At 43.0% G+C, this 21,683-nt stretch overlaps 1 protein-coding gene across 1 annotated transcript; it reads right to left on the bottom strand.

The window, feature by feature from the left end:
* Nucleotides 1-1,475: 1,475 nt before the first annotated feature.
* Nucleotides 1,476-21,375, bottom strand: LOC143925244 (taste receptor type 2 member 41-like). Its single transcript, XM_077449837.1, has 4 exons — nucleotides 21,357-21,375; nucleotides 20,682-20,702; nucleotides 13,134-13,829; nucleotides 1,476-1,645 (listed from the first exon to the last, which is right to left on the bottom strand). Exons 1-4 carry the CDS (start codon nucleotides 21,373-21,375, stop codon nucleotides 1,476-1,478), a joined length of 906 nt encoding a protein of 301 aa, XP_077305963.1.
* Between the last annotated feature and the right edge of the window lie 308 nt (nucleotides 21,376-21,683).

The raw sequence follows: 21,683 nt of genomic DNA, 5'->3' as shown, positions 1-21,683 counted from the left end.
GTGTCAGCCAAATAGATTTTTTGTATGTTGATGTTGGGATGAATGGCCGTCATTCTGATGGAGGTGTGCTGATGCATACTGAATTTTATGACCGGCTGCAGAAAGGGACCTTACATTTGCCACCTGCTCAGGACAATGTTGAGGGACTCAATTTTGTGTTCGTGGCAGATGATGCCTTTTCTTCGGGGGAACATATTCTAAAACCCTTTCCAATGAGGAACATAACCCCAGAACAAAGGGTTTTCAATTATTGGCTCTCTCATGCCTGAAGGTTAGTTGAAAATGCCTTTGGCATTCTTTCCAGCAGATTTTGTCTCTTTTTAACTGCCATAAACTTGGCAGAATATAAATTAAATCATGTGGTGTTATGCTGCTGCATCCTCCATAATTTTTTAAGGAGGAATGCTTCCAGCTATATTTCCTCAGGGCAAACTGATGAGGCTTTTTCCGGACCAGCTGAAGAGGCTGTGATGCCAGCTTTTGAAAGTGCACGTGCTGGTTTGGGCTCCCAGAATGGCCGTCTTGTCCGTGAACAATATATGGACTACTTTGTTGGTAGAGGTGCCTTGGCAGCAAAATGTTTTTGCTAACTTGTAAATAGATTACTTATTCATAAAATAATATTTCAGTTCAACTACTGTTGTCTGTGTTTCTTATGTTTGCAAATAGCCATGATCTTTGTCCTTTTTGCCACTAGTTTGAACCAACCTGATGTGCAACATGAGGTGACAATCTCTCTTTGAGCTAACTTTTATATTGTGCTGTATCTCAGCTACACACATTTTAGAGTACACGGTCAATGTAACTACAACAACTGAACAAATATACTGGTATTGAGCATTGAAATAAGAAGCCACACATCATTTTTAGTTTAACTTTTTTAATCTGTGCCACATTTTTTTTTTTGATCATTTTTTTAAAAATCAAAATATATTTTTTTGGGGGTTTTTTTTCGATCATTTTTTTAAAATCAAAATATATATATTTTTGGGGGTTTTTTTGATAATTATTTTTTAAAATCAAAATATATATTTTTTTGTTTTTTGTTTTTTATCATTTTTTTAAAATCAAAATATATATTTTTTTGTTTTTTTTTATCATTTTTTTTAAAAATCAAAATATATATATATATTTTTTTTTATTCTTTTTTTCCAACATCAATATAAATATATATATATATATATATATATATATATATATATATATATATATATATATATATATATATATATATATTTTTTTTTTTTTTTTGATCATTTTTTATATATATATATAGATATATATATATATATATATATATATATATATATATATATATATATATATATATATATATATATATATATATATATATATATATATATTTTTTTTTATTAAAACATTTTTAAAATAACATTGGAATATTGGAATGGGGGCATCGCCTCAACACCATGCAGCAGGAAATGAAGAAAATAATTTTTTTTTGGAAAAAGTTATTACATTCTTCCCAAAATATCTATCATTTTCTTCATTTCCTGCTGCATGATATTGAGGCAATTGCGCATGGCATCAATCTCCCCATTCCATGCCATGATCTGGCCGATGAGCCTCTGTGCACTGTCTGTAGTGAACGTTTCAGGTTGTTGTTCCACAAACAGCACATCATCTAAAAATGGGATAAAAAACATGTATTTAGAAATATGCATATATATATATATATAGATTACGTGAAGCTGGGGTGTCAGACACTCACCTGGTTGAGTGTACACCCCTGTCACTTCCTCCACCTCTCTTTCCTCCACCTCCTCTCGATTGCTCGGGCTAATTTGCCATTCAGGCTGGCGAGGTTGATATTTCACATTAAACAAAAAAAATTGGCCAACTTTACTCTTTAGTTTTTTTTTTTTTAATTCATGAGAGTGTCTTTTTTCCCCAAAAAAATGTGTTTGAAAGACCGCTGCGCAAATACTGTGTGACATAAAATATTGACATAAAATATTGCAATGATTTTATTTCGTAGGGTCTCTGTTAAAAAAAAAATATATATATATTTATTTATAATGTTTGGGGGTTCTAAGTAATTTTCTGGCAAAAAATATGGATTTTAACTTGTAAGCAACAAATGTCAGAAATAGGCTTAGGCGTGAAAGAGTTAAATGTAAATCATAGGAAAATGAGGCATGAGGGTAGTGCAAGAGCAGTAAAAAGATTTCAAAAGAGTCACGTTTTCTAAACTGCATTCCATACTACAAGATATTAAATGGGACAAATTCTAGAAACAATGTACACTGAGGAAAAATGGGAGTATTCAAAGAACATACTAAATAATGGCATTAGCCAATGTATTCCAATAGGCAAAACATATCTTAGAGCTACTGTTAAATCTGGGTGGCTAAACTTTAGCATAAAAATACATATAAAAGAGTGAAAAAAAAAAAAAAAAAAGGCCAAGGGGTCATTGTCGGCATCCCAGCGCTACAGGGAATGCAATAAGAAATGTGTGTGAGGTATGTTCCTTCAGAGCAGTGCCCACCACCCCTGCTATTTTTGACTCCTCTTACCTACTAGCCAAGAAAAAAGGGCATTGACAGATTTGGCTTTAATTGATCTCAATGGTGTTTCGGGTTTGGCATACAACCTTCTTTGAAATTCGCCGAACCAAGGGGAGTTCAGCCCATTTCTAGTGGCATACTGCTTCCACCTGAGCACTAACTTTCTACAGAAAGAAGAAATTGCTGAATGCCTGAGAATCATCAGCACCACATCCCTTGTTTAAAAATGACATAGCAAAGAACCAAGATATGGGATTTTTCAGTTGCCAAAACACAACGCATAATATTAAAAAAAAAATATATACATATATTAGATATTACTTCTAAAAATCGACATATTGTACGTGGAACAGATTAAGTTTAGTGGGGATAGTTTAGGCTGCTGAGCATTCATCAAGCCAAAGTCTGGCCTGAATACAAACTTAAAGGGGTTGTAAACCCTCGTGCATCCTATGCATTAAAGTGAAAAAAAACTTCTGGCAGCCCCTCCGTTTTACTTACCTAAAACCCCCGTAATTCCCTCGGTGGAGACGCGCTCTCCCTCTCTGCATGGGGTCCTGGCTCTTGATTGGATAGATTGATAGCAGCACAGCCATTGGCTCCCACTGCTGTCAATCAAATCCAATGACGCAGGCGCCGGGGGACGGGGCCGAGTCCGGCATTCGTGTCTATGGATGTGTAGCGCTGGCTCCTGATGAGCAGGTGTTATAGTTTTTTTTTTAAGTTAACTTTCCTGAAACCACAGTTGGGTTTTGGGGCTAATTTACTAAATTTCTGGTTTCACTACCAGTCCAGCTGGGTTGCACTGGGTTTCTCCTTGGCTGCAGGCAAGGGTAAGAACGCAGTCTAGCTGGGTGTATTGAATGCCACGTTTCTTTCGGAACCAGCCCAGTGGGAGTGTTCTCCTGCTGAGCATTCTGGGAGGTGGTATTTAAGGTACCGGCATCACGTGTCCAGGGGTTCCGGAGAATATTTTCTGTCTGCTTGGTTCAGGTCCTCCTGACTAGCCCCGTGGCCCTCCTGGCCTGGGGTGCAGAACCCATGCATTTCCAAGTCCCTGGGCTGGCTGGCCTGAGGCAACACAACTGCAGGGAAAGGCCTGAATGTATTTGGGGGGATATTGATTCAAAGGTGGTCTGGTGCGGTCTCATCTATGGGAGAGGCCCAGCAACTGGAGAAACTCCAGGGGAGGACTCTTCAGGAGAAGGCCGTGCACAAGGCTGGCTTCTCTGAAGGAGCCTGGAGGCTCAGTTGAAGGACACTTCATGGATCTTCACTCATACGGTATCGCCGGATCGGCTGAGAGATACCGGTACCGTATGATAGTTCTCTAAATTTGTCTATGTCCCTCAGTTACTCAAGTATTCTATGCCCAAGTCTGTGGCAGAGACTTTCTTTAGCACCGTGCTGGCTATAATGTGCTATAAGAGAATTTCTATTTTTGCAGTGCAAAGTACCTGAACTTATTCCTAACCCTCTACTCTAACCTTTGAGACTCAGTTTCTGCTTCAAATAAATAATCCAAAAGAAGATTCAGTGTATCAGTTTCCACATTTCTTTGGGCCGTCTACCACGGGAAACCCTAGACGGAGAAGCAGTCAAGAAGGTAACGGTGAGCCCAATAAAACCAGCAGCTCCTTGGGGGGGGGTCAGTACTACAGATGTAAATGATGGACTCGGAAGCATGCCCGCACAGTAACCACCCCCCCACCCCCCCGGGAGAGCACTTCTCCTAAGGGGGTTATCTGAGGCGAGGAGGAGCTGCGAGAGCCGCCGAGGGACCCCAGAAGAGGAGGATCGGGTAGACATGTGCAAAAGGAAAAAAATTGTTTAGTTTCGCTTCATTTTAATTTGTTAATTCATTAATTTCGTTTAGTTATATTAATTAACTTCCTTAAATTCGTTTTCGGATTTCGGTTCGTTTTCTACCGAATTCGAAAAATCGGCCACATTCGAAAATATTTCAACCAAATTCGAAAATATTTCAACCAAATTCGAAAATATTTCTACCGGATTCGAAATTATTTCAACCGCATTCGAAAATATTTTGTGACCCGAATTTAGGGCCATGTATCTCTGGGTCACTTGGTGCTAAAAACTCCAAATTTGGATATGTTGTAGTGCTAGTACTATTGTGTTTACATGCCAAATTTGGGGTTTCTAGCTATAAGTGACCCCGAGATACACGGCCCTAAATTCGGGTCACAAAATATTTTTGAATGCGGTTGAAATAATGTCGAATCATGTTGAAATCATTTCGAATCCGGTAGAAATATTTTCGAATTTGGTTGAAATATTTTCGAATGTGGCTGATTTTTCGAATTCGGTAGAAAACTAAGCGAAATCCGAAAACGAATTTAAGGAAGTTAACGAATATAGCTAAACGAAATTAATGAATTAACACATTAAAACGAAACTAAACGAATACATACCAAATTTGGAGTTTCTAGCACCAAGTGATCCCAAGATACGTGGCCCCAAATTCGGGTCACAAAATGTCAAGCACTTTTCTGCAGCAGAGAATGACATTTTGCGACCCGAGATACATGGCCCTAAAGTCGGGTCACAAAATATTTTCGAATGCGGTTGAAATAATGTCGAATCATGTTGAAATCATTTCGAATGCTGTTGAAATAATGTCGAATCATGTTCAAATCATTTCGAATCCGGTATTGAGCCGAATTTCGGCCGAATTCGGTTGAATTCATTAGCATTGTAATTCGGTAGTTCGGATGCATCCGAATGTCCGAATAATGAAAATTCGTCTGAATTTCGTATCGGAATGAAACGAAACGCACATGTCTAGGATCGGGGCCACTCTGTGCAAAACGAGCTGCACAGTGGAGGTAAGTATGACATGTTTGTTATTTAAAAAAACAAAACAAAAAAAAAACAGGAAGGTTTACAATCACTTTACGCTCATTACTAGCCATAAATAGCTTTTTACAAATACAGACCCCAAAAGGTGCAAAAAAAAAAATACAAATAAAGTGCCTAAATAATTACTATAATTAATATAATATAACTATAATAATACAATATAACTAATAATTATTGCAATCATTATAAATATAATTAGAGGTGTGATTATAATTATTGATGAAAATATTTAAATAGTAGGCGCCTTCTCCTTGTGACAGAAATCTATTAAAGAATTAAGTCAAACAATGTGTAGCCGACCCTTTAAATATAATATACGCTTGTACACAAAAACAATAGTGAAAGGAATGTCACCTCCCACATTTATATCCACGTGACAAAAAATTATATATATATATATATATATTTACACAAACACAAAGTCCAACTCTGTAAGTGTAGTATGTCCCACACCATGCAAGTGATACCATATTTTCCCAGAAAATAAGACCTAGCGTGACTTTCCGGGAGGGTTACAATATAAGCCCTACCCCAAAAATAAGCCCTAGTTAAAGTAGTTGAAAATTACGTTATTCCGTTTTGTAAAAGGATTATATAATGTGCAGTGTGTGTCTTTGTGTAACAATACATGCACGCCTCTAGGACCCTACCGATATCAGCGGATCATTAATCACTTCACCTGGGCGGCACGCAAGCCACGCATCAAAGCCTCTTTACTTAATACTCCCAAAGCCTATTCAGGCCTCGGGGTGCCAGACCTCCGTATGTACTACAAAGCAATAATATTGGAACAAACCAAAAAACTATGGCACAGCCCCGGACTCTTATTGAAGCTAACATTCTTGGCCAATCACCAGCACTTTTATTAGCGGCTATTTGGATGGGCCACCACCATCTGCGCTCCTTTCTCCCCACAGTTAACGCTACACTAATCCACTTGGAAATCAATCCTACAAGCTGCGGGGGGCATACACGTGGAAGCCCTTCACCTACTTCCATTATCAGCCCTATTGCTCTTATCACCTGACCTTCCACTACAGCAGTGGTCCTCACAGGGTCTCCAGAAAATTGGAGATTTGTTTCAACAGAATCAACTTCTGTCCTTCTCCCCCCCCCCCAAATTAAAGAATGTTTTCAAATTTCAAATAAAGACTTCTATGTCTACCTAAGGATCTGCCATATACTCAGCTCCATCTCAACCTCACACAGCACGTGGACTAAGGACGTTCTACGGTTTCTTTCCTCAGCCAATAACAAGACGCGTGTCTTATCCTATCTCTACAGCCTACTAACGAAGCCAAACATGGAGGAACACACTCCCACTATAAAATACTGGGAATCCAAACTACAATTTGAGATTCAACCCTCTATCTGGTACAGAGCACTACGCTCATCTGCCATATACTTTAAAAACATTTCCTACTGGGAAACCACAATGAAAATTGTATACCGGTGGTACTACACCCCCCCCCCCCCCCCCGTGAAATTAGCTCGAATTTTCCTGACCCTCTCTAGTAAATGTTGGAGAATTTGTGACTTGGATGGGCATATCTTCCATATATGGTGGGCATGCCCATCGATTGCTGGTTACTGGAGAGACATTTCCGCACTTATACATGATGTTACTAACATAAATATTGACTTATTCCCCCCCCCCCCCCAGGTGGCTCTCTTTGGACTGGGCCTCTCTGAATGGCCCTCCAAATTCCACCCCATCATTACGCACATACTTATTGCTGCGCGGTTATCTATTGCCCGACACTGGAAACAGATTTGCCCACCCACTCTTCAAGACACCATTGATATCCCCAATGAACACCTAACAATGGAATTTGTCTTCGCAAAAGCACAGCAGACACTGGATAAATTCTATCGCCACTGGCAATTCTGGCTATCAGATCGTAGGGCCCTGCCTTGTCCTTAACCAATTTACCAGGCCTCACCTATGATGGCTTATCACCTGGAAAGAACGGAGCCACCAGGGGCTGTCTGCTGACAGGCATATTACTACACTACTCCTCATAACAATGAACAGTAACTTACTAACACCCCATCTCCTTTTCCGTTCCCTACCTGCCTTCTCCCCCCTCCCCCTTACTCATATAGAATTTTATCTTTCCTCCCTTCTAGGCTCTCTTCTTTGGGAGCATACAAGGGACCAAGGCTACACTTGATCGTACAGTTTTTGTACTGAAAATTCCAACCATGATGTTAACCACCAATTGTATTTGTATTTTGAGTTACTGTACATTACCTTTTGGCTTTTCTCAATAAAGAAATTAAAAATCAAAAAAATAAACAAATAAATAAATAAATAAATAAAATAAAAAAATACATGCACGCCTCACTTAACGACCAGATTCCGTTTCTTACGACCAGGTCATTAAACAAATCGGTCACAAGGAGTCACAAGTAATCAATATCTTAAGTCTCCATGATTTGAAGGATCTGACAATGCTTTGAAAGTCCCTTTTCCTCTATAATATTCTATAACACCGTCTATCACCGGGGTCCAACTCACAACTTCTGAGAGTGCAAATGGTCGCAGGTCAGGTAAAGCCCCATAAACACGATCGGACTCTGTATAAACTTTCCCGTGGACTTTTCTACAAAGGGCGTTGGCCCGTGAACTCGTATTGCATACACACGGTTGGACTTTTTCACCCAACTTTCACCAAATCACGTGTTTTTTTCTGCTCTTTACCGCTACCCTTTGGTCAACTTCTGTATTGTTGTCTGATCTTTTGCATTGGTTCTGAGCATGGCGTGTTTGTAAAGCCCGATGTTTTTGTGTACACACGATCGGACTTTGCTCCATCGAACTTATGTTGTCGAAAAGTTTGCAAAGCCAACAAAAGTCCGATGAAAACCAAAAAAGTTTGTCCGATGGAGCGTACACACGGTCGAATGTTGCCGTAAAACAGCTAATTTGCGTGTTTGTTGTCAAAAAGTCAGATCGTGTGTACGGGACCTTAAGAGCTATTTAGATTAAATGATTTGGTTTTTAGATCAACTTTAAAGCACAGGCAATTCCACCCATTGGAATCACAATGACTATGGTAGTCTCATTGTTGGGGGGGGGGGGGGGTGATGGAGTTGGAGGACGTTACAGGCAGAGTATGTCCAACGGTTTTATCTGAGAACTCTCCATTCCCCATTACCTGTCCATGAGATGTGTGTATTAAGCCTCATACACACGATCGGACTTTGTACAAACTTTCCCGTGGATTTTTGTACAAAGGGCGTCGGCTGTGAACTTGTATTGCATACACACGGCAGGACTTTTTCAGCCAACTTTCACCAAATCACGTGTTTTTTTCTGCTCTTTACTGCCACCCTTTGGTCAACTTCTGTATTGTTGTCTGATCTTTTTGCATTGGTTCTGAGCATGGCGTGTTTGTACTTTGTACAAAAGTCTGATGGTTTTCTGTACACACGATCAGACTTTGCACCATCGGACTTTTGTTGCCGTAAAGTTTGTCCATTCGCACAGCCAACAAAAGTCTGATGAAAACCGAAAAAGTTTGTCCGATGGAGCGTACACATAGTCGGATGTTGCCTTAAAACAGTTAAAGCCTCATACACACGATAGGACTTTGTACAAACTGTCCCGTGGATTTTTGTACAAAGGGCGTCGGCCGAGAACTTGTATTGCATACACACGGCAGGACTTTTTCAGCCAACTTTCACCAAATCATGTGGTTTTTCTGCTCTTTACCTCCACCTTTGGTCAACTTCTGTATTGTTGTCTGATCTTTTTGCATTGGTTCTGAGCATGGCGTGTTTGTACTTTGTACAAAAGTCTGATGGTTTTCTGTACACACGATCAGACTTTGCACCATCGGACTTTTGTTGTCAGAAAGTTTGTCCATTCGCACAGCCAACAAAAGTCCGATGAAAACTGAAAAAGTTTGTCCGATGGAGCGTACACACGGTCGGATGTTGCCTTAAAACAGCTAATTTTTGCATGTTTGTCGTCAAATAGTCCGATCGTGTGCATGGGCCTAAAGGCAACATTCAGCCGTGTGTACGCTCTCCATTGGACAAACTTTTTCAGTTTTCATCGAACTTTTGTTGGCTGTGCGAACAGACAAGCTTTTTGACAACAAAAGTCCGATGGAGCAAAATCCGATCGTGTGTACGGGGCCTTTAGACTGTTGGTTGGAAAAATATGGATGAAAACATAAAGACGGGGACATGATGTATAATGACTTTATTGTATATAGAAGATACACCCCATTTTTATTTTACACTTTTTCTATATATGCTCTAATTATTATTCCATCTTTTCTTAGCCCCACCCTGGGGAATCCTCGCCTGCTCACGTCACGCTCACATCCCATCACTCATTCGTCTTTTTGGTTTTTTCTTTCCCTTTTTCTTTTGTTTTCTTCCTTTTTCCTCATCACCCCACTCTTGTGTTTTCCTTTTTATCACTTATCCCCGTTCTTCTTTTTTCCCTGCATTAATCTTTTCACTTACACCGCGTACACGCGACCAAACTGTTTGGTGGACTTAGTCCCGGCGGACGATCCGACGGACGTTGCAGCTGAGCTCCGCTGGACTTTCAAACGAATGGACTTTGGCCCACACACGATCACTACCAAAAGTCTGACAGATTCGAACGTGATGGCGTAGAATAAGGAAGTTCATAGCTGCCCTAGCGTCCATTTTCGTCCGTCGCACTAGCACACAGACGACTGGATTTTTCGACCGGACTCGAAAGATTTGAAGCAAGTTTGATTTCTAGGTCTTTTGGGAAGAAAACGTTTGCTGGAGCCCACACACGATCGAATTGTCCGACGGATTCCAGTCTGCCGGACCAAGTCAGTCGAAAAGTCCGGTCGTGTGTACGCGGCTTTACTCACGTCCCCCTCGTACTTCTTTATCTACCTTTCACATTTTCCACCTTAACATTCAAAACTATTTAGTCGCTCTAACAAATTATTATTTATTTTTGATTAAACCCTTACTCCTCCCTAGTATACATAAAATATAAATATAATACAATACAGTAATATCCATATCGTTTTTGCTGAGAATGCTCCGACCTCCCGTTTGCAAGCTCCAAATTTCATCGAGTTTGTATACCCCGCCCCTCCAATACACTATTTAATGACAATTTGGGTATCTGCTACAGGTGCTGACCGCCCAATCTGGCTATGCCCTGGTGGGGGGTGGGGCACCCAAACGTGTGACTTCTTGTAAGCCGTACTCTTTGGAGTGGCCAGGTATCATGCAGAATCATTTTTGACAGCTTTTAAGGGATTTCTGGTTAGGAGGGTCTTTCTAAATACACCTTTCACTGGGTAAACATATGTTACATCTGTATTTCATACATATATGTTATGATTTATGAATCACCTGTGAAAATTTGACATGTGTACATGTAATGTCTTTTGCAGCAAACTAATCCTCTGAAGAAGACCCTAATCACATGGGTCGAAACGCGTCAACCTTTTATACAACTGACATTCTGACATGTAATGCCCTGTGTTTGCATTTTATGTATTTGGAATGTTTTTTTTTTTATCTCCTACCAGAGCTCATATTTTAACTGCCATAGTATTATCTTATGCATACTTCAAATAAAATATTTTTCTATACATATTACCTACTTAAATTACTTACCTTGCTGCCTAAAAATAAAAAAACCCTGGGGGAGCCTTCCCATATTCTAATTATTATTATTGTTATTATTATTATTATTATTATCGGTAGTTGTAGTAGTAGTAGTAGTAGTACTATTTAGAGGTGTGAGGACACAAGGGGGCCTTATAATATACATCATTCATAAACTTTTTTTAACCACTTCCCGAACGGCGCACGACGATGTACGTCGTCAGAATGGCACGGGCAGACAAATTGGCGTACAGGTTCGTCCATTTGTATTTGCCACCCTGCCATCATGTGCGCGCCGGTGGCGGCGCGTGCATGTGTCGGTCGGGACCCCGTGAGTCCGGTTGCAGGTCCTGCGGACTTGTTCGCCACAGGGATACCCGCGATCGTCTCACGGGGAGGCTGAATGGGGAGATGCCGATGTAAACCGCATCTCCCCGTTCTGCCTAGCAACAAGTCACACTGCTCTCTGCTCCATGTGATTGGAGATCAGTGTTCACTAAGACATAGCGCAGCCCCCCACAGTTAGTAACACGCCCCTAGGAACACTTAACCCCTACACTGCCACCCCCTGGTTAACCCCTTCACTGCCAGTGTCATTTACACAGGAATCAGTGCATTTGTATAGCACTGATTGCTGTATAAATGACAATGGTACCAAAAAATGTGCCAAAACTGTCCGATGTGTCCGCCATAATGTCATAAGTCACAATAAAACCGCTGATCGCCGCCATTACTAGTAAAAAAATAAAAATAAAAAATTATTAATAAAAAATGCCATAAAACTATCCCCTATTTTGAAGACGCTATAAATTTTGCGCAAACCAATCAATAATCGCTTCTTGCGATTTTTTTTACCAAAAATATGTAGAAGAATACGTATCGGCCTAAACTGAGGGGAAAAAATGTTTTTTTATATATTTTTGGGGGATATTTATTATAACAAAAAGTAAAAAATAATGTGTTTTTTTCAAAATTGTCGCTCTATTTTTGTTTATAGCGCAAAAAATAAAAACCGCAGGGGTGATCAAATACCACCAAAAGAAAGCTCTATTTGTGGGAAAAAAGGGCGTCAATTTTGTTTGGGAGCCACGTTGCACGACCGCGCAATTGTCAGTTAAAGCGACGCAGTGCCGAATCGTAAAAAGTGGTCTGGTCTTAAGCCAGCAAAATGGTCCGGTCTGAAAGTGGTGAAATATCTTTCTAATTTTTTTTTTGACAACAAAATCCAGTAAAACTTGGTTTAGGGACAGGGAGTGAGGTTGGATCTCCCCAAGGAGGATGCAGAGCTCACTATAGACCCCTCAGGGGTTCTAACCTTCAAAACGACTTTCTTTTTATCTTTGCTCTCATTGTCTCCTTGGGGGGGAGAAGATCCCTTCACTTCTGATCCCGGTGATCTCATTGTAGTTGCTGCTCATTACCCTTTTTCTACACAAGTACGGAAATTAGGCCAAGCGTCATTTCTATCATAAACGTAACAGAAAAACTTCTTTAGGTATGAAAGTGGAACCTCCTGTTATCTACTTCCTCCCCTCACTGCATATTTGCCACCATTTGGCACAGGTACCTGTTTTTTGATAGGTGCTCTTGCTCACTTCCGGGAGACTGCGCTCCTGGCTGTGCCTCCCTCTTCCTTCCTCCGTCGCCGAGGTTAGAAAGTGCAGCGCATTTCACTGCGCATTTGCGTTTCGGCTTCAGAACCGGCTCCCTACTGTGCATTTCACTCATGCTCAGTAGGGAGCCGGTTCTGAAGACGAAAGGCTCCACTCCCGGTTTCCCTTACCATGAATGGAGGCAGCAGCACCCGAGAGCCGATCCAAAACCGGCTGGGGGTGCCGACATGGTTGGATCCCTGGACAGGTAAGTGTCCTAATATTAAACGTCAACAGCTACACTATTTGTAGCTGCTAACTTTTAATTTTTTTGTGGTGGTGGTGGGGGACGCCTCTTTAAATTTGTATTATCTACACAATTTGCTTTTCAGTTTTGGGTTTCCATGGATTAAAATGAGACATTGAAGAGTTGGGTACATCAGGGCATTTGCCCAGGCACACAATATAAAAGTAGCATTTTGTAATGAAGTCAATAAAGCTGCCGTACCTAGAAGAGAAAATATCAAGTCCAGGACGAGTCTCATGATCATGATCCTGGTGGCCCGGATGTGTCCCTGGAGCTGAGAGGACGTTAGGTGAGACTCACTGAGGTTTATCCTCCAGACGTGTCTCAGCAGTGATGTGACACATTGACCGATGCAGAGACAAGTCACAGTGATAGGAAGAATACATCCAAAGAATGAGTTACACATGGAGAAACTAAAATTTATATTAAAGTCATAAGCACTTGCAACTGTTAACAAAGTTACATTTTGGATAGGATTGACTTCTGTTACCCAGAAAAGTGGCAACGTGATGATGATTGAGCCAAGACTTGATCCCACGATGAGCTGAGGAACAGAAGACAGGAACACGGCTTTCATCCTCAGAAGATAAGGGTGGGAAAAGTTCACCAATTGGACAAAGTAGAACATGGAGAGCCAAGCGGTGTTCCAGACACTGGCATAGAAGAAAGAGTACTGTAGGGTAAGCATTGCTAATAGTGCATTCTTACTAAGGCGGAAGAACATCCCAAGAGTGTCCAGCATGCCATCGAATGACAGGCAGACCTGCAGGAAATCATTGGTGACCGCTATAGACATTTGGATTTGGTCACAAACCGAATTTCTGCTATTCTTCCATTGTAGCAAATACAAAGTCAGAAGGAAAGAGTTGATCATTGTCCCGGATAGACCCGCGAGAAGTGAATACAAACATTTGAACATTTCCAGAGCTGTGTCCATCCTGAAAACGAGGACGAGTGTTTGTTTGTTGGGTTCTCCTTCTGCAGGGATAAGCTGGATACAATAATAGTACAGATATGAAGTGAAATCTGTCAGAAGAGATTCAGAGACGACGTATCACGGAATGCAAATCTCTCCAGGATCCGGTTGCCGGGTTTGATAACATCTCATCAGGTTTCATATGAAATGATTTGCTTCCTCTGATCCTTGTTTGGTTTGCAGCGGAAAGCTCAGGAACATATTCAAAAGAAATAAACCACATTCTATAAAAAAATATGCTCAGCCCTGTTTTGCTTATTGCAGCTGCCTTGTGAGTGGGATGACAAGAACCATGAAGGTTTATTAACTAGTTAAAGACCGGCATGTTAAACCCCTTTCTGCCTCGGCCATTCTCCAGCTTTCAGCGTTATCACGCTCTTGACAATTACTCTGCAATGCAACACTGTACCCAAATAATTTTTATATCATTTTCTGAGACAGATAGAGGATTCTTGTTGCTGTTTAATCATAATCACCACTAATCACTATATATATATATATATTGTAGCAGAGCGTCCCAGAGAGAGCCAGGAAAAGTCCTGTTTGGGGTCTATACCTCTCCCAGGCTCCTCTCATACACATTCAGGAATCTATGATCCAGTTCGAGTCTTGGTCCTCCTTCCCAGGCTAATTTAGGCTCACCTGAGCAGACAGCCTTTGCTCTCTGCCTGGGACATTCACACACAGTTGGTCTGTGAGGAGAGTAAGGTTGGTAAAACCTGTTAAGCAGTTCTTTGTAGAGACTGACAAGCGTTAGTCTTGTTCAGCCTGGTAGTGAGGGCCTGCAGACTGTATAGTTAGAGCCATGACACGGCTAGGATTAGTGTTTTGCTACTTTGCCCTTTATTTTGTTTTCTGGAGCACTGTACAGCACCTGTATATGGACTTGTATATACCACAAATAAACACAGCACTGTTGGTCACTTCATTTCTGGACTTGGTATCTGTGCCTGAGAAACAGCTCATCCCAGGGAGCTTTATATCTGCTACCTGTCCCCCAGGTTACACATGGTGGAGAATGCGGGCAGCTATAGTAAGTAGTGATGGACGAACTTCCGACGGGACGTTTCGCGAACGCGGACCGCGAACACGGCTGATAGTTTGCAAACCTGGAACGTTCGCGGCGGGCCCCATTGACTTCAATGGGAGGCGAACTTCGCAAACCTACAGGTCAAATTTGCAGCCACAAAATAATTAATAGCTGTGCAAACATAGTCCCATCACATGGCCAATGACATAACACATGTATGAGGTGAATCTGGGATCGACAACTACAAGCATTCTTTTTTTATATGGGAAATTGTTGTGACAATTCAGGACTGTGGAGCGCATGAAGGCAATGGAGGAGAGGGAAGGTCAGGGACCAGGGTAGGCAAAGAAGAGGGTGCAGGAGATGATCACCAGCAGCGTGACATACAGCAATGACACCTGCACCGTGATAGAGTCATTTGACACCAGCACCGTGATAGAGAGCACTGACATCAGCACCGTGACATAAAGCACTGACACCAGCACCGTGACATACAGCACTGACAGCAGCACCGTGATAGAGAGCACTGACATCAGCAGCGTGACATAAAGCACTCACACCAGCACCATGATATATAGCACTGACAGCAGCACCGTGATAGAGAGCACTGACATCAGCAGGGTGACATACAGCAATGACACCTGCACCGTGATAGAGTCATCTGACAACAGCATCATGATAGAGAGCACTGACATCAGCAGCGTGACATAAAGCACTCACACCAGCACCATGATATACAGCACTGACAGCAGCACCGTGATAGAGAGCACTGACATCAGCAGGGTGACATACAGCAATGACACCTGCACCGTGATAGAGTCATCTGACAACAGCATCATGATAGAGAGCACTGACATCAGCAGCGTGACATAAAGCACTAACACCAACACCGTGATATACAGCACTGACAGCAGCACCGTGATGGCAGCAGAGGTACAGCCCCAGGAGGATGTCAGCACAGCACAGGGATGGTGGGAGCCCCTCATAATAAGCAGCCCCAGTAGAAATATGACACCGCTCAACCTCTTCAAAGAGGAGGGTAGGGGCATATAGTACGGTGTGCTTTTTTGGGACAAGGAAGTGAGCCAAATGAAGAAAGAAGGTCTTTGTGCTCGATTAAAAAAATTATATTATATTATATAGACATATACATGGTCTACTGGTCACATGTGTTGAATTCCTCCGAGATCCATGCCTCATTCATTTTTAGAAATGTGAGGTAGTTAACACTGTCGTGAGCTAGGCGAGTACGCTTATCGGTCACGATCCCCCCTGCTGCGCTGAACGTCCTTTCGAACAGGACACTGGACGAGGGGCAAGCCAACAGTTCGATTGCAAATGGGGCAAGCTCTGGCCAGAGGTCAAGCCTGCCCACCCAGTAGTCCAGGGGTTCACTACTCCTCAGAGCGTCAACATCGTTCCGTTAACCTGATGTAGTCGGACACCAGACGGTCTAGGCGTTCCCTGATGCTGGATCCGGATGATACCTGTCGATGGGTCGGCTGAAAGAATGACCTCATATCCAAAGTCACCAGCACATCTTAAAACCGGCCTCTTCTTGCAGGCGCTGTTGGATTGGTACCCGCAACTCCTTCTCTGGGAGTGGGAATTGCTCCTCTGCCAGCGCACGCAAAAGCAGAATGCAGCATTTCTCGAAGCAAGGCCTGGAAGTGCTGCATTCTGACAGCCCTCTGCGACGGCGGTAACATTTTCGCCATTTTGTGTTTGTACCAGGGGTCTAAGTACGTTGCCACTCAGTACTGGTCCTTGACCCTTATGCTTTTTATACAAGGGTCCCTATTAAAACATTGGAGCATGAAGGCCCCCATTTGCACTAAACTGGAAGCGGTGTGGTAGCCTGGCTCCTGCTCATCATCCAGGTTAATGTCGTCCTCTTCATTCTCCTCTCCCCATCCACGCACAACAGGGATCCCAGAAAGGTTTAAAGCATGCTCTTCTTGCTCCTCCTCATCCGCCCCGGCACCATCCTCCTCTGACTCCTCTTCAGACTCCTGTTGTTCACTTGTCTCAGATAGAGTAGCCCCCCCTGGGAATTCATCCAGCATTGCGACTTCCTCATCTTCCCGCTCCTGCTTCTCCACAGCTTGATCAATGACACGACACAATACACGCTCCATAAAGAAGGCATAAGGTACCATGTCACTGATGGTGCCATGGCTGCGACTGACCAGTTTGGTGATCTCCTCAAATGGCCGCAGAAGTCTGCATGCGTCGCGCATGACCAGCCACTGGCGCGGTGAAAAAACCCCCAGCTCCCCAGAACCTGTTCTGCCGCAGAGTTCATACAGGTAGACGTTAACTGCACGTTAAGTTCCATCGCGTCGGGAAATCGCAAATAATCGCAAATAAGACATCTGACTGGCAGATTGTGTCGCCGCTGAATGTCAGCAAGGCGAGCCATGGCCGTGTAAGATCTTCTGAAATGGGCCGAGATTTTCCTTGCCTGTTGCAAGTTGTCCTGGACCCCAGGGTATTTGACAAGGAATCGCTGCACGACCAAGTTTAAGACGTGTGCCATGCATGGCACGTGCGTGATTTTGCCATGTTTCAATGCGCAGATTGGCATCGTTGTCACACCCGACTACTGATCTGCCTGTGAACGCAAAGCTGAAAGGAGTGCCGGGCCAGTGTGGCTCTTGACTTCCAGGCACAACAGACGCAGCACGGCATGGCAACGTCTCACCTGGCATGTCGAATAGGTTCTGGGGAGTTTGGGCGGCGCAGCGAAAGAGACGCTAGCAGCGGAAAAGGAGGAGTCAGCCGAGGAGGAGAGCTTTGTGGGTTTCCGTTGCTCCCACTGGGCTCGGTGCTGTTTCATATTATAAATACTTGGAGTCCTTCTCCTACCCGCAGGCTTCTGTACGTGCAACAGTCTGATGTCGATATCATAAATTACTCTATTTGCATAGAGAAATATTTTCTTTTCTTCTTCTGTATTTTCTTCTCTTGCTTTGGGCTACCCAAAGAAATAAAATTGTTAAAGCTCCTGAGGAAGCGTTGTAACTAAAACGCGAAACATGTAGAGCATCAGAATATGTCTGACCGGTTCTTCAATTTAATCAATCTTTATATTAAGTGTTAATGTCTCTTTTGGGCTCATATGTCTAGATATGTATGGGAACACATATAGATATTGTTAAAATTTACTAGATTAGACAGGATATGGAACAGTAAGACCTGGTATGTTTTATATATATCCCTGTTTTTCCTTTTTTTTATAAATAAAAATCTTTTTATTCAAAAAAAATTTCTTCTCCTCCCCCCTTGGTGTATTTAAATATATTATACAATTATGCCTAAAAAGTCCAACACAATCAACATTTTTTGTTGAGGTTTTTTTGTGTTTCTCTCCCTCCTCCCCCCCCCCCTTTTTTTTCAAGATATATAAAGGACGTGGCATTGAGTTTTCTTCTATAGTGTATCCCCAGGACCACCCTGTGGTAGATACACACCAAATCTATTACACCTATATACTGCACACCAAATAGTACACCTATACCAGTCCTTAAAAGGACCTTTGTGGACCTAATAGTAGCTAGCTAGTAGTTAGTGAATTGCAGACTGTCCCTGCTCCAAAAACCAAACTGTCCCTCCCTACACTGAGAAATGACAGCTGCAGAATCGGTCAGCAGCACAGCAGTGCAGTGCACTATAATATGCTTTCTATATTTGAAAGAAAGTATATTATACGTGTACAACCCTATATACTGTACTACACCTATAAAAGGACCTTTGTGGACCATTTGTAAGCCATGTAAGAAGAGATTTGGTGTTTGATAACATCTCATCAGGCTTCATAGGAGATGATTCGCTTCCTCTGATCCTTCTTTGGTTTGTATTGATAAGCTTAGGAACATATTCAAAAGAAATAAACCGCATTCTATGAAAAGAATATGCTGACCACAGTTTTGCTTATTACATCCGCCATGTGTCTAGTACGGCAGCAAACATGGAGGTTTATTAAAACAGGGATGAGATTTTTTTCACATACATTGATGATGTCTGCATGACATTTCTCAGGGTGGGTCTCCTGATGGTGACAACAATGAGCCACGTCTGTATAATGTGTGCCAAAACAGCCACTTGTGGTCTCCATGATGTTCTGTGGTGCGGCTCTGTACCCCCCACTCCTTCACATAGGTTAGGGGGGTGTCTTGATGTGTCTTTATTGTTTAAGTGGACTTCCAGATTCTGAGAAGCCCCTCCACCCAGTGGCGGCCCATCCAATAACGACTCGCGGGCACTGCCCCCTCTCTCCACGCCACCCCCTATATGAGCAATGGATAGAGTCATGCATTGCGTGAATCTATCCATGGCCACGGAGGCCCCCCCCTATTTGTGTGTCTGGCCCCTTTCAGGACTCCGGGCTCATGAAGCACAGCAGCGAGTTTTTATAGGCTCTAATAGGCTTCAAAATAGGGTGTACTCGAGGCGCAGAGCATTTTGTCTCGGAATCCACCCAGGCGTGTTAAGAATATTTGCTTTTATAACACTGAACCGCCTCTCCGCCAATCAGGAAGCACAGGACTGATACCTGATTGGCTTATTGGCCCTAGCAGGAAAGAAGAGATGCATGGTGGAAGCATGGAGGACACAGGAGCCGCAGCCTGAACCACAGCTCGCCGCTGTTACCTAATGCCTGACCCACCACCAAGATGTGGTAAGTAGTGCCAGTCAGACAATGAGCGAGTTGGTGGGCAGGTGGGCAAGGGAGGGTGGTGCTGATTAAATGTGCCTGGGGGGTCACAGTGGCTGCATTTGATGGGTACAGTGGCTGCATTTGATGTTTTTTATTTTTTTTCAGGACTTGTTAGAATTTTTCCATTTGTTTGTGCCCCCCAAAATTTGGAGCACCAGCCGCCACTACCAATACCCGTAAAACCCACAACCACCAGACCAGGGTTGTGGGTAAGAAACCCTTGCCCTCATCAACATGGAGATAAGGTGGTTTACCTTGGGAGGGGGGGGGGGGACATAACCCTATATATGGAGGGCATGTGGCCTGGCATGCTTCAGGTGGGGCACACATGAGTCACTCCCCTTTCCTGGAATTTTAGGGGGACCTCACACTATTTTTCCTTGATTTTTTTCAAGGCGGTTCCCCTTTAATATACATACTACACCTGCAGAATTTGGGCTGAAGCCCAATAACTACTTCCAGGCCGCCCACCGCATATTTACTGCGGCAGGGTGGCCGGACTGCGTGAAACAACATACCTGTATATTTTTCATGCTTCCCGGGCCTCAGTCAGGCGTGCACACTGCTGGAAACCTGCTCCCACTGTCATTGGACACAGCAGGAGCCAATAAGCGTGTCTGATGGCCGCAATGGCAGCCAGCCAGCTGCGATTGTTCGGGGGGAATGACAGAGCGGCGGTCTGGCTATGTAAACAAGGCAGACCGTCGTTCTGTCACATGGAAAGAGAGAGATCTGTGATTCCTACCAATCAGGAACACCGATCTCTCTCTTTGTCAAGTGTCAGCATCCATAGAAACGAAAAAAACAAAAAATGATTTACACCCAAATGGCGACCTCATCACATTTATTAATCATATGCAAAAATAGTGAATATAAAAACAGCACAGACCAGATAACAAACACTTCCCAGTCCTATCCCTCCGCCACTTCCCTCCCATGAAACCCTGCAAGCCCCATCAATTCCCCCACCCCCCCCTCGACCTAAGAACTGACTCACCGGGATCTCCCCGAGGAGCCGAGAATGTACGGCTATGCCGAATACCCCTCACAGAGATGAAAGAAACCCCTGATGACTACACCTGCAAAGATAGTTCCTTCAACAATGGGGACTCAAATGTCCACCCAAGCAGCTGAGAGGAGAGCACTGCACCTTGAAGTCACTATGGGGGCAAATGCCGTGCAGTCTGACAGACAGCTGCACCCGGGGGATGGATGTGAAGTCTGATAAATGAGACTGAGCCCTGCTGTTAGACCTGTAACAAGACAAAAAAAACACAGAAAGTCCTCCTCCAGTCCCGAATCTCAGGTCATGGTGAGTGCCTGTAGGTCCTAAACACACAGAGGCAGCGGGTGCTACGATGATGTCCAGCAATCTGGACAACAGGTCACCCCTTGTTGAAAAACATTCTTACCAGACTCAACTGGAAAAAAAGACTTCAATCGATAAACAGAGGTGTCACTCTATAACCAGACGCCCCTCTCTCATGCTGCAACTCAGAAGTGGGCTCTTTGTACTGATACTCTCACACGGAAGCAAAGAAAGGTATCCATAGCATAATACTGTTTAAAAATGTTTCAATACAACCCCCCCCCCCCCTTCTCCAGAAATATACTTACAATGTAAGCAATAAAAACAATGTGTTAATCTAACATCTATCAGTGTCCGGGCGGGATCAGAAACCAGGCGACATCTCCTACCTCGCTCTGCTATGCTCATTAACGAGCGTCCATCCCGATCAGCGTGATGATGTCAATGATTGGCAGTCACTTGGCCCAACCCCCTCAGGGGGGGTGAAGGGGTTTCTAATGTGAAGGTAATTTCATCAAGGTGGATGTGTGCTTTGTCCCAGGCTCAGGTTTCCTATCGATAAGCAGTGATGAGCCAAACTACCCCATGTTGTGTTTCGGCCGGGGTTCTGCAAACTTAAGACTCATTGAAATCAATGGGGGATGAAATTGTCAAATTCTTTTTAAAAAAATTAACATTTTCTGGGTTAATATGTAAGGAGCTGTCACATAAAAGGC

Source organism: Lithobates pipiens, unplaced genomic scaffold, assembly GCF_037356315.1.
Source record: "Lithobates pipiens isolate NorthernLeopardFrog02 unplaced genomic scaffold, aLitPip1_a1.2 Scaffold_22, whole genome shotgun sequence".
Classification (NCBI taxonomy): Eukaryota; Metazoa; Chordata; class Amphibia; order Anura; family Ranidae; genus Lithobates; species Lithobates pipiens.
Note: the sequence above shows the minus strand (reverse complement) of the source record. Positions and strands in the feature narration are given on the sequence as shown.